We start from the raw sequence: 17,849 nt of genomic DNA on the forward strand, positions 1-17,849 counted from the left end.
TGATTAAAGGAAAAATGAAAAAGATAGAGAAATGAGAAGAAAGCGTCATTTAATCTGTTTGCGTTTTAAATTTTATTATTAAGATCCCGATCTTATGTATTCAGCATTTATTTTTCCGTTGAGAAGATACAGAATCCAACATTCCACTAAGAGAGCTCATGGATATGTGCTTACCCGCGATATTACTTCTAGTTGGGAAATCTGTCGTTGTCGTTGTCGTTGTCATTGTCATCATTTCAACAAGCCGTCTACATTCTTTCGTCTAAGAATTGTTACTGTCTGCAGTAACTCCTAGACGGCATTATCAGGAGTTAGGTTTCCAGCAGTTATAGGGGTTACACACGAAGAACGTCTATTCGACTTCATCTGAGTTGTGCTAAATCAGGTGTTTGTACTTTACAAGTTTCATTAAGACAATGTCACAAATCAATGGATAAGATTGGAAAAATTTGATGAATTGCTTCTGCTACCGTTGTATTTTCCAGATCTAGTTCCCAACGATCTGCAGTAACACCCAGACGACATTATCAGGAATTAAGTTTCCAGCAGTTCCTCTCTCAAATCCGTCAAGGGGTTACACACGAAGAACGTCTATTCGACTTCATCTGAGTTGTGCTAAATCAGGTGTTTGTACTTTACAAGTTTCATTAAGACAATGTCACAAATCAATGGATAAGATTGGAAAAATTTGATGAATTGCTTCTGCTACCGTTGTATTTTCCAGATCTAGTTCCAAACGATCTGCAGTAACACCTAGACGACATTATCAGGAATTAAGTTTCCAGCAGTTCCTCTCTCAAATCCGTCAAGGGGTTACACACGAAGAACGTCTATTCGACTTCATCTGGGTTGTGCTAAATCAGGTGTTTGTACTTTACAAGTTTCATTAAGACAATGTCACAAATCAATGGATAAGATTGGAAAAATTTGATGAATTGCTTCTGGTTCCGTTGTATTTTCCAGATCTAGTTCCCAACGATCTGCAGTAACACCCAGACGATATTATCAGGAATTAAGTTTCCAGCAGTTCCTCTCTCAAATCCGTCAAGGGGTTACACACGAAGAACGTCTATTCGACTTCATCTGAGTTGTGCTAAATCAGGTGTTTGTACTTTACAAGTTTCATTAAGACAATGTCACAAATCAATGGATAAGATTGGAAAAATTTGATGAATTGCTTCTGCTTCCGTTGTATTTTCCAGATCTAGTTCCCAACGATCTGCAGTAACACCTAGACGACATTATCAGGAATTAAGTTTCCAGCAGTTCCTCTCTCAAATCCGTCAAGGGGTTACACACGAAGAACGTCTATTCGACTTCATCTGAGTTGTGCTAAATCAGGTGTTTGTACTTTACAAGTTTCATTAAGACAATGTCACAAATCAATGGATAAGATTGGAAAAATTTGATGAATTGCTTCTGCTACCGTTGTATTTTCCAGATCTAGTTCCAAACGATCTGCAGTAACACCTAGACGACATTATCAGGAATTAAGTTTCCAGCAGTTCCTCTCTCAAATCCGTCAAGGGGTTACACACGAAGAACGTCTATTCGACTTCATCTGAGTTGTGCTAAATCAGGTGTTTGTACTTTACAAGTTTCATTAAGACAATGTCACAAATCAATGGATAAGATTGGAAAAATTTGATGAATTGCTTCTGCTTCCGTTGTATTTTCCAGATCTAGTTCCCAACGATCTGCAGTAACACCTAGACGACATTATCAGGAATTAAGTTTTCAACAGTTCCTCTCTCAAATCCGTCAAGGGGTTACACACGAAGAACGTCTATTCGACTTCATCTGAGTTGTGCTAAATCAGGTGTTTGTACTTTACAAGTTTCATTAAGACAATGTCACAAATCAATGGATAAGATTGGAAAAATTTGATGAATTGCTTCTGGTTCCGTTGTATTTTCCAGATCTAGTTCCCAACGATCTGCAGTAACACCCAGACGACATTATCAGGAATTAAGTTTCCAGCAGTTCCTCTCTCAAATCCGTCAAGGGGTTACACACGAAGAACGTCTATTCGACTTCATCTGAGTTGTGCTAAATCAGGTGTTTGTTTCCGCCGTATTTTCCAGATTTAGTTCCCAACGATTTTTTCCTGTTCTCAGACCTCAATAGGATGCTGGTTGTCTAGAAATTGTCGTCCGATGAAGAGATTATCGCCAAAATTTAAGGACAAAAGACAAATTGTACTATAAAAATGGTACTGAAACATTTTATAACCTCATTTATTGTTGTATCGCTTTCGAAGGGAATTAAATCAAATTTATATCATAAAAAAGTGTCAGATCACCTGTTATTCATTTGCTATTTATTATTATTAAGACAAATTATGAAACCAATCCCGTGGATAACGACTGTACTCAATTCGAGCAAAGTACTTTCTCCAAAAAAGGTAAATAAAATATCAATTCTACCACAAAACTATTTCGAAATAAGCCGCAACAAACCCAACAAACCGTTATAAGAGTCTTCGACACGCCTATATACTAAATTTCAACCAAAGCTAACGGAAGATCAATTTCGTGTTTACGTACATTAATGAAGGTATGTACGTTCGTGTTGCTAAAGAAAACGATGTAAACGGATTCGGTAACTGTCCAAGGTCACCGTTTCAAGCCTCTACTTTACATCTATCCTTTTGATATCGACGAATATTTATACTCACTGTATACATAAAATATTTGTAATCATAAAAATTAGAATTTTTTTTATAGTGGATATTAAAGTTTATGTAATACTAGTTTGAATTAGTTTTTAGAACAAATATAATAGATATTACAGTGGTAATTATACACGGTCGGGTAAAATTATTGCTTGTAGTACATTTCGTATCTTACGTAATGGTTAATGTTTTCTGTTTATGTCCCGTTTTTTAAGATACGACGTCATCTGATAATATTTTAAATGCATTTATTTATGATTTTATTTGGACACTCTGAACAGAGTACGGAAACGGGTCAAACGCCCCATTATCGAATATAGAGCAAAAGTCTTCGGCACTTAAGCCGAATATCTCCTGACCAGCGAGCGTCCATTCTCAGGTACTACCAATACAAGTGTAGATTCAGCCCTAGCAACACCTTCTTCTTCTTATTCTTCTTCTTACGTTAGGACTAGGTCCTGTATTTTCATCAAGAGTTTGCCAGGAGTAGTTGGGATGTTGAGGACCAGCTTTCATACCACCTTATACGTGGTCGTCCAGGAGGTCGAGCAACACCGTTCATGTCAATACAAACCAAAATTTTAAACACTTTTTGGTCAATAAAAAATTCAAAAATCATAAATTGTCTCGGTAATTATTTAGTTTAGGTTGCGTACACACGATTTCCTTGAAATTTTAGTATGTTGTACAATTTTTTATACTGAAAAAGAATACATGTATATGTTGAGTGCGGAAAACATTCCTTCATATAGTTTTTAAGGTTATGTACATTGGAAAATGTACATTATCTTGAATAGTTGATATTTTTCATATACTTGATGTTGGAGAGGATTATTGGCAGGGGGGGTCTATTGAACATCCTCTCCAACATTAATTAAAGTTAGTTACGATTAATGTAATGACACAAATCAATTTCTAACAATAATCATTTATTCACACGTACAAATAATCATCAATTTCTAATAGATACATTCGTGGCATTTCTTCAATAAATGCTTCAATTCTTTTTGAATATGAATAATGTCTTTTAAAGAGAAATTCCCCAAAATACTCACGATAATGAGATCAAATTCTTCCATAATGAGATATGTTATCATGAATATCTCGCCAATATTTTGAGTATGAGCCTAACCTAACCTAACCTAACCTAACCTAACCTGACCTAACCTGACCTAACCTAACCTTTTTTTTTGGTGTGGGTGGGAAAATCTTTGAAAGACGCCTGGGAAGGTGTCCCAGGTGTGCTGGATTCGTCCGCTAACCGGACTCCTACCAGCTAAAAACCCACCCTCTTCTCCACCGACGCATGTGAAACCATTTTTAGCGAACTTTAGCCGGCTTTGCTCCTTACTCCGTTTTCTTTCTTCTTTTCCTTAAAAATAAACTCTAAAACTATAAATTATATATATAAATAAATAAATGTACAAGCATAAACCACATACCGGACGAAACAATATAGATAAAATGAACAACACAATGCACACATAATGCTCTAAAATAATTGCCTAACCTAAACTTATCCTACTCTAAAATTGTAAATAAATAAAACTTAGCCTAACCTATCCTAACCTAACTTAACCTAACCTGACCTAACCTAACCTATTTAAATTTTCAACCTCGAAAAAGTATATGAAGGAATAATTTCCGCGCCCTATAAATATACATTAAATTAATCAGCATTATTTTCTCCACAACATACTAAAATTTCAAGGAAATCGGGCGTATGCAACCTAAACTAAATAATTACCATTGTCTCCAAAAACTGTCCTTTAAATTTTTGTCAAAGTACATATAAAAACGAACGATTTATCATAATTTATAGTGTATTTTTATGTATGAGAGAGTAATAAAATGATTAAGCATTCGTAATCCATAGGCGTATCACTTAATGACATTACTCCAGTCCAAGCGGCTTCCCTTTCCAAGGCTATTCGAAAGTGGCTACACAGATAATGAACCTCCATCAAATAACACCGATCTGGCACCGTTCGACTATTTTTTAATCGCAATAGTGAAGTTCGGCGATGAAATTAAACATTTCAACTACTCTAAAGATGCATTTTTATTGGCATGGAAGCTTTAATCAGATGAATGAAATTGCAGGTTATATTTAAAAATGGCGGCTTATTATTCGGATGGCAATTTGGATCAACATTTTATTGGATTATGTATGCAACAAAAGATTTTAAACGCATCTCCGAGTACCTTGAAATCGTTTCGACAATCAAATGCGTTGTCTAATTTTCAATAGGTACATCAGTAGGTTATGTCATAGATACATTAGTACAAGGATGAATGCATGCACGCCTACGTTACATTAGATAATCGCAACCTTGAAATTTGCTACCGTACATTCGATTTGAATGCTATTTTCTATCTCGTTCTCATCTCATCTATGCAGAAAAATATTTTTTTTATGTACAGCATGCGGTACACGTGCTATTTATGTATTCAATCTAATATGAAGGTTACATATGTATACCACTGCCAAACATACGTCATTTTACCTTGGATTTCACACGATGCTCTTTATAAATTGGTATTAATTTGGTAATGTTTGTCCTAATTCCGATATATTTATTTGTTATTTCGTTTAATCAATTAATATGCAAAACTAATAAAACTTGCGGTTTGAATTAGGAAAGGTTCGTTCAATTAAATCAAGTTTAACTACCAGCTGCATACGAGGGTTTTTTGAAAAATTTACAAAGAAACAATCATTTTATTCGATTTAGTGATACAGATATTTTTAGAGCCCGAGTTTTTGACAGGAAATGGCCCCTTAAAATGTTATAGGCAAATATATTTCCCTTTTTAACCCCATGGGAAATTTTATCCTAATATAGGACAATGCCCGACGAAGTCGGATCTCAAAATGGCGCTTACATAGAGCGAGAAAGTAATAGAGCATAAAACAAGATCGAGGAAAAAAATTTGATCAATTAAAAAGCGATTGTAAGCGAGAACATTAAATATTATAAGGTTTATTTCAAGTAAATTTGAGTTGTATGTATTTTCTTAACTGTTTAAGCTTTCTTTTCGGTTGATGTTTTTTCTTCACCAAAAAATAGTTTAATAACTACATAGACCACTAATAGACCATTAAAATCGAGTATTTTCAAATTCAATTTACATGGGCACCAATTTGAATTAACAAAATTTGAAAAAATCAACTTTTTTAGAAACATTTTCTCCATATTAATATATAAAAATTCAGTGTCCGTGTGTATGTTCCGAATAAACTCAAATAGGAATCAACTGATATTCATGAAAGTTGGCATATACAATATATAATTTAGTCCAACAAGAAAGTTATTATTTAAATTAATGGTCTCAATAATTAATAATAAACTGATCATCAACGTTGATTGTTGTTATTAATCGTAGTTCCCATAAGTCTGGAACAGATGGCGCCTTAAGCGAATTTCTTTACAAAGAACTGTGAAATTTTGTCCTTTACACCTCATAGATGGCGCCACACTTTAATGTGATGAATTTTCTTAGACTACACACTATACATCCTTTTTATATCTGCTAGTATTTCCATATAATATCAGTCTGATTTTATTATTTTTGCTATACTTACCACAAAAATAAACAAATTTCTAAGTTTTAGAAGTTATAAGTCAAAAAAACTTCGAAACAAACGAAAAAAAAGATGCAAATAAAAAAAAATTTCAATATACAGAAGAAAACCACAATGAGTAGAAAAATTATACGTAATAATTAGTATATTAGTCCATAGCAAAAATTAAACAAGTATACAGCATGTCCGGTATCAAATATTATTGTTAGAGTTGTTTACAGAATAGAAGACACGGATTTGATTTCAGTTGGCAAGTGATTGTGCATTTTTTTTGTGTTGTAAAACATTGAGCCGTTAACTAATTCTGAACGTGAAGTGGCGATTCGCGTTCCTAAGCGAATAGCAATGCAACCAACTTTCTAAAATTGTAGAGGCTCCAAAAAAATATTTGCTAGGAATGTAATGTCTACAATTTTTTTTGTACGAACAAAAATGAAAGAGATATGAGGGTGAAAGTGCCTTAAGCAGTGTTTACAAGCTGCTTCACAAGCTTCAGCGGAATTTTCGAAATAATGATGTGGTTCTACTAACAAAAACAGGGCCGGATTAAGATTTTTGAGGCCCGGGGCTAAAATAGTGACGGGGCCCCCTTAAGGAATTCGGAAGCTCGGAAAAACAAGAGTAATAAAAGTAATAGGCACTTTCAATAATATAATATTTTAAAAATAATATCAATACGTTAGATTTGTGGTATCGAAACATCAAAAATACAGAATGTTTTCCAAATGATGGGGCCCTTTTTTTGGCAAAACATAAACATATTTTTTCACGTTTCTCTATTGGATTTCAAAATCTAATCATTATTTTTTCTATTTCTTTCACTTATATTATTGTTCATCATAGATTTTTTTAGTAGTATATATCTCGAACCTTTATCCATTGTATTGATGTGTAATTACAATCACCATTAAAAAAATATCATTTGTTTAACATAATTTACAGAAAATTCAAATATTTAACTGAACTCATTATAATTAATAGTTATAAATAATTGAGTGATAAAAGTTGATTTTATGCCATGTCTAGTCGTCTATAACTAGTGGGAGAGGATATACACATTTGGAGGTTACAAACGCAACCAAAAATAGATATCGATCCAAGAAAACTGGGTCAAACAGAAAAAATGTCAAGACCGATAGCGTCGCTCGCACACAACGTCGGATCATTAGTTGAATTTCGATACGCAGTAAATCATTCAAACAAGAGGAATCTAACAACGTTTTTCGAATCAAGGCTAGTTTTTCAACATAATCTCCTTTTGAATCTACACAATCAGTCCAACGTATTTTCTGCAACAATTGTCATCATGGAACTAAACTCTTTTAATAAATGCGGTCGTACTTTACCAAGTTTTTTTGAAGATAATGGTTTCTGCTGGATTTTTGTTCCTGGGACAAATTCATGTGCTAAACGTGTCAAAATTATTCCTTTTAATGAAAACATGACTGTCACAGGTATAGCTACGTTAGTTGTTACGGGAAAACCAAGAATTTTAAGGCACAAACTAAAACCAACTGAATCGCAAAAAGTCAACCGCAAACCAACGAAAGTATTTGCTAGATTATATTATATATAAACAAGCAATTCCAACGAGATTTGTCGTTCGAGTTATCATCAATACGTTCATGTATATAACAAAAATGAACTAACTTTTAAAAAACGCGATGATGGACACTATATTCGTTCTCGATTGATTTTTATTTCAATAATCGCAGACTTCTTAACAGATTTTCTTTCACAAAAATGTTACTCATTTTGAAGCTTAGAATCTCAAGTTTATACAAAAACATTCTCGGGACGATGTATCCTTATTCTTACAATTTTGAATATGCAAGTTCAAAATGTCCCGTTTTCCGTAAATATGTCCTTAAATATCCAAGATTAAGTTTATTCGAAAAGTTTTATTTGTGAAAGCGCGTTATACAGAATCGATTGCGAGTCGTGACATTGTATTCAGTTATTTGATTTTAGAAAACGAAATATTTCTTATGAATAATCTTTCCATCTTCAGCCGACAACCACGCGCATACGCACACGACGTGTTTAGAAGTGTAGGAGTAGGAAAAAATTGAAACTATTTTTGTATAGAATATTGTGCTCCACAATTTTGTCCCGGCATTTTGTGTCGAAATCCTCCGCAATTCAAAATGTTTTTGTGTACATGAACCCATTTTACGATGAAAATTTTAAGGTTAAAAAAATAAACTTGAAGCTCCGGCTCGAATTCCTCGTAGTTTTCGCGATTCAAAATATTTTTGAGTATATAAAGGTGAAACTCTTGAGGTTACGAACAAATACCTGGAATACTTTTTTGTAGAGAATTTTGTACTCTACATTTTATGTTACAGCAGTTTTTATCGAATTTCCCATAGTTTTCGAGTTATTTGCGTTTCAAAATTTTTTTCAAATCCCTAAAAACCTTGCCCGTAATTTTGTCAACAGTTGCTAGACTTTTGCAGTAACCCAAAACCTCCCAGAATCTAGAAAACGAAAACCGCCCAATTTAATTTGAGTTTTATCTCAAAAATGTCTAATTTGCCTGTACTATTATTTCGATCTAATGGTAGTTAAATTAAAACGTCATCGCACGTGTAGGTTTAAATATATTTATACGAAGCAACATTGGCAGTAAATGTAAAATTTTGTGTACTGAACATTTCGTGATTTATTAATGAAATCCAGCTCGACTTTACTTGCCAAGGAAATTCGTTTATTTGGGTTCGATTTCTGTTTTGACTCGAATGTACAATCTACTGTATATTCCAATATTTATTTTTCAAATACTACAAAAATTTAGTATTAATTTACAGTAATGACAACAACAAATATTCCAAATTTGGGAACTGAACAACACATCTCAATCATCCAAATCAACAGTGATATTTCAATAAATATTATACAATTTATTTGTTTATCGATATCTCTGGTTTTATTTTGTATATAGTAAATTAGACAGAATACTGTACCAGTCGATGAAATTTTTAATAAAAAGCTGAAATAGTGAAAAAATCGCATGATTTAGCAAATTTTATTGTGTAATAAACTTTAATTAACCACGGAATGAAAACATTTAATCCTTAACTACCGACCTGAGTCTTTGGGCGCTTACCACCCTCAGTAGCTTTCTATTTTGTATTGTTTTTCGAGGTTTGAAGTATCAAATTATTCTCAGAAATCGTGTTAGTGCACAAATATTTGCTTTAATGACCCAGATTCTGACAGAGATTTTTGATTTCTGATTTCCCAGCCTAACATTTCAATAGGTGTCCAAACTGTGAGTAGACGTTTGCAATTTACATGTCAAAAGACTTCCACATCTATAACTTGACACAAAAAGATTGTATTGGGATAAAAAAGACGTAAACTAGACTAGACATTAATGGTCAACGGTATTTTTTCCTAACAATAACAGGATTTCTACATAATCTTTAAAATAAACATTAGTAAAGTCTCAAATTCATCTCAAAGGTTTCGAAAATGTAAATCCTGATGCTGATGATGTTAAAGAATGATACAGAGTGGTGCTTCTTCAACTGCTATGCTCCTAACATTTCAATATGTGTCCAAACTGTGAGAAGACATTACATGAAGTGAATTTACACGTCAGAAGACTTCCAAGTATTCCATCTACCACAGAAAGGTTGCATTGGATGAAAAAAGCGAAATCTGGACTAGAGATCGAGGGTTTTGTTTATGAGATGTTAATAAGGTTCAACATGATTACTTACTTTAAATGTTCATTGCGTACATGAGCTTCTATTGCTTCGCAGGTACTTGTTATTTTTAAGCAACTTGGCCAGGTACATTGGAACACAATTCGCGTCAAATTCTGTAACAAATGAAAACAAACGTCATAAACAAAGTCATTGACAAAGTATTTCATATTTCATCTAACAAAACTCGAATAATATTAAAATTAGGCTCAATTTAAACTAAAAATTGCCACATTTTCCTTGTTTGAATGATTTACTGTAAAACGAAACATTTCCGTTAACTCTCCTTCGTAAATTTTTGAAAAAATATTGTGTGAAAAGTGTCTTGTTTCTTTGTTAACTGTGGACCTTTTCAAAAAACCCTCGTACAATTTATTCCTCCAAGTGTAAGATCTCGAAATGAATTGAGGCGTTTCAATATTGTAGATAATTGCAAAATCTGACCTTGTATATAATATGATTTGAACAGAAAGATCTATAAATTTCATATTGCAAAACAAATTCGCATATTTCACACTCGTAATCAATTGAATGCATAAACACATAAAACATAAAACCCTAAACCATAATTCAGCGGTAAATTTCTTTTCTCCTATATTCTAATAGTTTTACAATCGAGTTATAAAAAATGCATTGGTATACAGGACACATTCTGTAAAAATATCGTGTCGTAAAGGACAAAGGATTTGTTCCATTCTCGTCCTTCGTTTACAGTCCTTTGTTACATTTAGCCTGGCAGCACGTGGCTTGAACTTTGCAGTGTTGCCAACTAGGTCAATGTCGATCGAGAAAATTTTCATGCCATAAGGATTTTCCTCCAAACAGAAAGGAGTTGGATGTAAAGGGCATGTTCGATAAAAAGTTTCAGTTCATTCCAATTAAATGGAATAAAATTTATGAGTAATTACATTCTAAAAGAATATACAATAATACATAAACAATGTGATTTACACTGTTCAAGTCAATACGCAACGTCTTTCGCTTGGTAAAGCTTTTCCAGGGTAAAAAAACTGCCTTTTAATTCGGTAAACTAACAATCAAAAATGATCTGAATCCTTGGACGTAAGGAACAATTAAATTACGACTTTAGTTTATTACTAACAACAACAACAACAACTAATTGGTAACAAATGTGCATTAACCGGAAGTAAAAGGAAGATCGCCCAGTTGTTAACTCAAAGTTACGATCTCGTAGAAATCCATTATGATCGTGTGCAAGGAGATAATTTAAAGTACCGTGTTCAAAGATTGGACACCAGTAATTTTGCATAGGTTTCCCATTCAGACTGGGGTATAAAAATGTCCTACATTCTGGGCAAAAAAGGGATCAAAGACTGCCGAAGAAGAAGGTATTGTCAATAAGTAGTCAACAAATGCTGTAAACCTTAATACACCTCAAGCTAAAAGGAAGGAAAACAAAACATGGCTATAGAAGCCAAAGCCTTCAAAGGTGAGACAAGCCTCTAATAGTGGACGGCTGAACTACTTCAGTTTCAGTTGCTTCAACTCCAGCAACGCCTGGAGGATTTCTCAAGTCTGAAAAGCTTTCATGGACCTAAAGGAATTACCGAAACATGCTATGATCTAACAAATTAAAAATAAAATTGATCTATTACATATTTCCTGCCAAATAAATATCAAAAATTTGGTCAAAAATGTTGTATTTACAGGAAGGGGTACGTTTTTAGCTGTCATTCCTCCATTTTCACTACCCCGAAGAGCCCCATTGCGTCTCTACAAGACCACCGTCGTCTAATAACAGAAATCCACGAGAATCAGATCTAGGTTACTGCAAAAAACTGTTGGTGGTTCAAGCTACTCATCATCTTTTATCGATTGAAGACCTTCTCTAAACCGCTTTCTTCATTCATACATTCACCACCGTCAAAATTGTTTGTAATCTCCAACAATTACGATATATAATCGTCGACTATTTAGTTCGATTCCGTTTTTCAGGATTTGGAGTGGAAATACGACACTGTTTTCTGACTTCCCTGTGTAATTTGTCCCACAACCTCACCACATTGAGTGGGTTGAGGTCGGACCACTGTGAAGACTAAATCATTACGTTCAGTACATTCTTCTTTTCCAATTATTTTAAATACCCTTTGCACAGGCCTCGAGGAATACTTGGGGTCGTTGTCATGCTGGAAGATAAATTTTCATCAGGCGCTGGCCAGAACATATAATATTTTTATAGCCTCCTTCAAAATACCTTCAATTTTCACCAAGTCTCCAGTTGTCCTTCCTCCAAAACATCACCAAACCATCAACGACAGTCTGTCGTCTTTTACAGTCAGGATTACACATGGATCTAACATCCATAATTTTATTTTGACGTCTGCATTCCCATCCAGTTTTTCTCAATCTCCTTTTTACTGTAGAAGTTAGCAAAGACATCAGAATCATTGATTTTTTCGGCCGTTCCAATTGATGGTTCGTTGATTTCGTCCATTTCAAAACTTTGCAGTCTGAATTTTCGAGTTTTGTTCAATAGTTGCCGTATCATTGCATCCAATCAGGTATCCTTTGTGGCATTTTAACTTTTCGACTGTGTGCAATCGTGGATTGGATTTGTTTATGGTTATTTCAAGTAATTTAACGAATCCTAATAGCTTTTTTTAAATCCAAAATTATTTTCTAAATCAATTGATTTCTTTTCAAGGAAAACAATATTAAAATCTATAGTGAATAAATATCAGGTATACTTCGGAAAATACGTTTACACTTGACAACACCGCTTCGCTGTCTATAAGCGTATCGACCTATGCGCCATGATGATAACGTCACTCGATTTAATCTATAAGTGAGACAACACCAACACAATGAGCTTCCATTTCTCTCTTGTCTGTTGCAGAACTGATTCCTTTGTTTGAAATGTTCGCCTGAATTATTAAATTATTCCAGGGAATATAATATGATGTGTGTAATGCCGATACAACTAGGTGACTAATGTTTACATCAAGTTGAAAAAACAAAAGAATATTAAGTGAGATAACAGAAATATATATACAAGGTGCTGATAAAGAATCAATATATTCCCGATCGTGTTTTAAATATATTCTAATCTAATTAAGGACATTGTTTTCATCTTTTACGAGCTTAACATTGAAGAGGCGAAACTTTTTAAATAAATTTGGAGAAATTAATTTAATTGAATTATTAATAAAATTAATAAACTAAATATAGAATTTCCAAATAACAATCTAATTGGAAAATTGTCGGAAAGTACTTTGGATTTACTAATCTCACAATATTCTCCAAATGTGGTTCCCCGTAGGGAGCAGATATAGTCGAAGAATGAAAAAATGTCATACTTAACCTCAAAAAAAGGTGAAAACATTTTAAGAAAAAGTGACGGATATTTTTAAACAATCCTCGTATCGTATATCGTATATTTTTTGATGAAAGTATATTCCAAACCTTCAAACAATTAAAATGGTCAATCGTAAGGTTAAACAATGAAACAAGCCTCTAGAGCAGTGATTCCCAAAGAAGGTCCAGGTGAGCCCCGGGGGTATACAGTGGACTCGACATAAATTTCCTTGGTTAAAGATTACCCAACGAATTTTGAAAATATGGCAAAATTTAGAAGCTGGAGGTCTACTGAAATCAGTTATATCGTAAAGACAACAAATTTGGGTGCTTCTTCTCTAGAGTAATAAATCTCATCCTTGAAAATTTCTGCTGTTACAGCCTTTATGTGCTGAAGGAAATATTATATTTTTGTTATTAATAAGAGGCAATTATGGGTGAATAAAGATGTTTGTCAATCTTTGGAATACAGATGATTTGAGGCTAGCGTAAAGAGCTGGATCAGGCATTTTTGGATCAAACCATACCACTAGGAAATGCACCAATTATTTGTTAGCAGAATTGATTAGTTAGAAGGCACATTTACATTGTCTCCGATAGTCAAGCTGCTTCGAAGGCTATTGATTGCACGTCCAATCTTGCGTGTGAATGTAAACCAACTCTAAAACCATTAGCTAATACCAGAGTATACCAGGTAGGTAATCGGAAAGCAGACAGCATTACAAAGATTCCATAGTTTGTATCTAAACGATTAGATGTAGAAACAATCGAAAAGATTCATAACCATATCAGTCCAGAAGGTCAAATACAACTTTAAGATGCAGAAGATGACAACTGCTGATTTTACGAACAAACTATACGGATAGACGTAAAAAATGATACAAAATATCTTCTCTTAGAAAAATCTACGTATTTTGCAGAGCAACTAGGAAACCAAAACTACTTCCTCGATAATCAGGGCCGGATTTAACATTTTGGCGTCCTAGCATCAAATTTTTTTCCATTCCCTAATCTGATTGCAATTACTTTCCTAAAAACCTTTCTCAAAAAATCATATCAGGCCTATATGTTAATTGCTAAACACCACTCCACGATGCAATTGTATTATTACAAGTTTTTTGAGCATTTTACTCCGTTCTGGGCTTAATAAAATGTCGTCTTAAAACACTTTTAGCAATTCAATGTCTTAAATAGTGAGCTGATATACGTGGGATCGTTGCTGTGGCAGCGATTTCAAATTTTAGGTCCACCAAAATGAATTCAGTACAGTATTTGATACTGCATCTAGATTATATTCGCAAAGCAATATATTAAGGGCCAATCATACCGATCCTCAGGCCTGAAGAGAGAATTGTGGTATTAAAATGGGGCTCAGAAAAGTACCGAATGCTTTTAAAACCTATGCAAACCTCGGAAGCATGTGCCCATAGGCCCGGACATATCGGGAAATCTAATTTAGCGAAAGCAGTTTTATATAATATTTATCAAAAAGCATTGTGTATTCGTACAAATATAAAAAAAAATATACAATAACAAAGAAAAACACCGTTGCCATACCGCAATATATTACCCATAATTTTTTTTCTGACTAAATAAAAGCTAAAACGTCTCATCCTTTGATTGAACAACCCCACCACACGCATAGAAAAACACCCCCTTTTATTTACATCAACGAAGACTTGTCACATAAATTCCATCGAACCATTCAGCTTGTTTTTATAGCGAACCAACCCCTCGGTATCTTCGGTGCATGTCTGGTTCAGTACCCTCTTTCGTACTCTGTGTACAGTAGATGACAAAATGTAGATGAAACTATTCATATTTTGGTAAATTATGAATAAAAAAAGTATGCAGGATTTTCACTGAGATGATGGATTTAAAAAATGAGAAGAAAAATTTTTTAAGAACAGTTAGAACAACTCAGATACCAACACACAATATCGATGCGATGCGATGCGATGTTATGTAGGTCTATAAAAATAAATAAGGATTTTACGTGCACCTTTCAAAACAAAAATATCAGCTGACGACCTTTGTTGTAATACAAAGTACAAATCAAAATTATTACAAAATCTGACATTCAATTTTGCAAGAAAAATGAAATAAATGCATTAAATTAACTTGGAGACACACACATGAAAAATCTAGCTGTGGAATGTCGAAAGAGATTGGGTGTTTTGAAAATGGTAGCTCACCAGAATTGGGGGCTGAATCACCACCTGTAATTTTGATATATAAATCTCTTATCAGATCAATATTTGATTGTAGTTCTACAGCGTATGACTCAGTAAACAAAACCATCATCAACCGAGCAGTAACAATCAAAAACTCTTCTTTCAGGATTATACTTGGAGCTATACACAGCAACATAGGTGAAAAGTTAGAGCCAACCTCAAGTTTGAGGGGGTAAAACTTACTAATAAATAAAATCCAACATTTGATTATTCTCATTCGGATAAATTAAATGGATTCCTCTGATAGAACTAGGTTGATGGGGATTCCAAATTGCGGCAAAAACCTAACAATGCATGATTTTGAAAACCAATTTTATCGAGACATATGAAGAGTAAAGCCACCAAAAGAATTTTTTAAAAACATCTTTGAACTCATTTAATTTTGTCACCTTCTAAAGTGAAAAATTTTTACATCTTCGAATATTTTACATTTTAGAATATGTAGCTGCTGATTTTAAAGCAACTAAAATATCTGTATAGGATTTCGAATCTTTTCTCTTATAATGATGGCTTGTTATTTTAAGAAATCTCTTGATTGAACACCAAGCAGTTTTTGGATATCTTTCACTGAACAAAGCAATAAACATATCGATTTGTTTGTAGCGGGTTTCATAACACTGATTTATATAAATTCTCCTCTATTTTCAACAGTGTATTTAAAAACAGTGTAAATCTAATAAAGTAGTTTTGCTTTTTAAAAGTTGTATCGATTTTAGATCTAGAAAATCAGTTCAAAACAACATAGAAAACGACATTTACTGTAGGAGAAAAATCGATTTTTTTAAAATTGCGACGATTTGACTCTAAAAAGTGGAAATTCAAATTGAAAATTTATAATTTTACCTTTTCTGGGGCACAGTATACGTTTTTCTGTCTCAAGATCACGTTTGTTTATAATAAATTCTGATTTTTTATCAATAGTTTAAATTTTAACAGTTGAAACAATAAAAAAATCTTTTTCCTTGTGGTTTTTCACATACTATAATACGTATAATCACAAGATTTGCAACTTTTACACTACAAATACTATTATGACGTGGACGTATTTAAAAACACACAATACAGGACACTTTTATTCACATTTCAACCTCCTACGATCAACACACATCCAGCGACATGGCACATATATATCGATGGTCTTTCAAGATCTGACCGAAGCATGAAAAACTTTCATCGTAGTCCTCGGAAAAGAAAACTATCTACTAACGAAGTGAACAGCACATTCGTGGATTTCTCTGCAACACAACCTCATCAAAAGCAACAAGAGCTTCGGCGTTCAGAGCGAATCGTACAACGTTATCAAAGTTTATCCGCCTGATTTATAAAATTTCAAGTTGCTTTTTGTTGGAAATTCCAAATTATCTTTATTTTACAACCTTCTTAACTGCCTAACGAAATTCAATTAACCTAATCCTCTGTGGTATACCTGGTAGTACGTTTCAGGACAAACCTCTACCTCTCATACTGTTTGACGAGACTTCCTTTTATTTCTTACACGTACCCAAAAGGTTGACGATTAAATTGTCCGCCGACCATTGTACCGGATGCATTTCGAACGATTCCTCTCGAGCGTTGATTTTTGTGTCTCTTCGCGATCCTAAGACTGTGAACAATAACGGAAATGTACGAATTCCAAATCGGACTGAAGCGTTGTTTGAAAAAACGTTGCCAAATCTTATAAGTTGTCTTCATCCAACAAAACTTGTACTAATTAGGTTGATAACAAAAAAAGAGAATTGGTGTGATAATTGAGACATCAGACATATACTAGGTGTGAAGGTTTTAAGATTTATCACTAAGTCCCAACGCCGCAGTCCTTTCGTCTTCAATAATTACAAACAACGTTTCGTACTGTTTGAAGATCGTCGTCACTATTACTACTAAGCACGTGTCGATCTCGAGGTTGTATTGGTAACTTTTTAGGGCCTCTAGATTCTTCTGTTACTGTGGTCCATTATCTCCAATGTTTCATCTTATGACTAACCTCTTGAATAATCAATTTCTTAACGTCTTCCCATCTCATTCTTGATCTACCTTTCATTGGTCTTTATCTTGTATTTATTCGTACCAAAACACAATGAAGAATATTTTGTTAACATATTCGTTGTGTAGAAGAAATAACAAATACCTGGGATTAAATAAACACGACAAATAAAAACTTTTCTCTTTTGTTCTTGATTCTTTTGATTCTTGTCGCGGTGACTACGACGCAGACAGTAACAAATAAAGTTTCTATTAAACACAGAGTACTGCATAGTGGAAGACTACCTGTTGAAACTCAGAGGGGTTCAGTGTACTCAGAAAAGTTTCAAATAGGGAGAGAATGA

General features: G+C 33.7%; 1 protein-coding gene across 1 annotated transcript in view; it reads right to left on the reverse strand.

Annotated features, from left to right (window-relative positions):
- The window catches only part of LOC130449067 (zinc finger protein 395), a 121,686-nt gene that overhangs the window by 12,920 nt on the left and 90,917 nt on the right, over nt 1-17,849 (reverse strand). Inside the window, exon 5 of the mRNA XM_056786720.1 lies at nt 9,989-10,089. Coding sequence (XP_056642698.1) covers nt 9,989-10,089 — 101 coding nt within the window. The remainder of the gene's footprint in view (nt 1-9,988; nt 10,090-17,849) is intronic.

The sequence above is a fragment of the Diorhabda sublineata genome, chromosome 9 (genome assembly GCF_026230105.1).
Source record: "Diorhabda sublineata isolate icDioSubl1.1 chromosome 9, icDioSubl1.1, whole genome shotgun sequence".
NCBI classification, from domain to species: Eukaryota; Metazoa; Arthropoda; class Insecta; order Coleoptera; family Chrysomelidae; genus Diorhabda; species Diorhabda sublineata.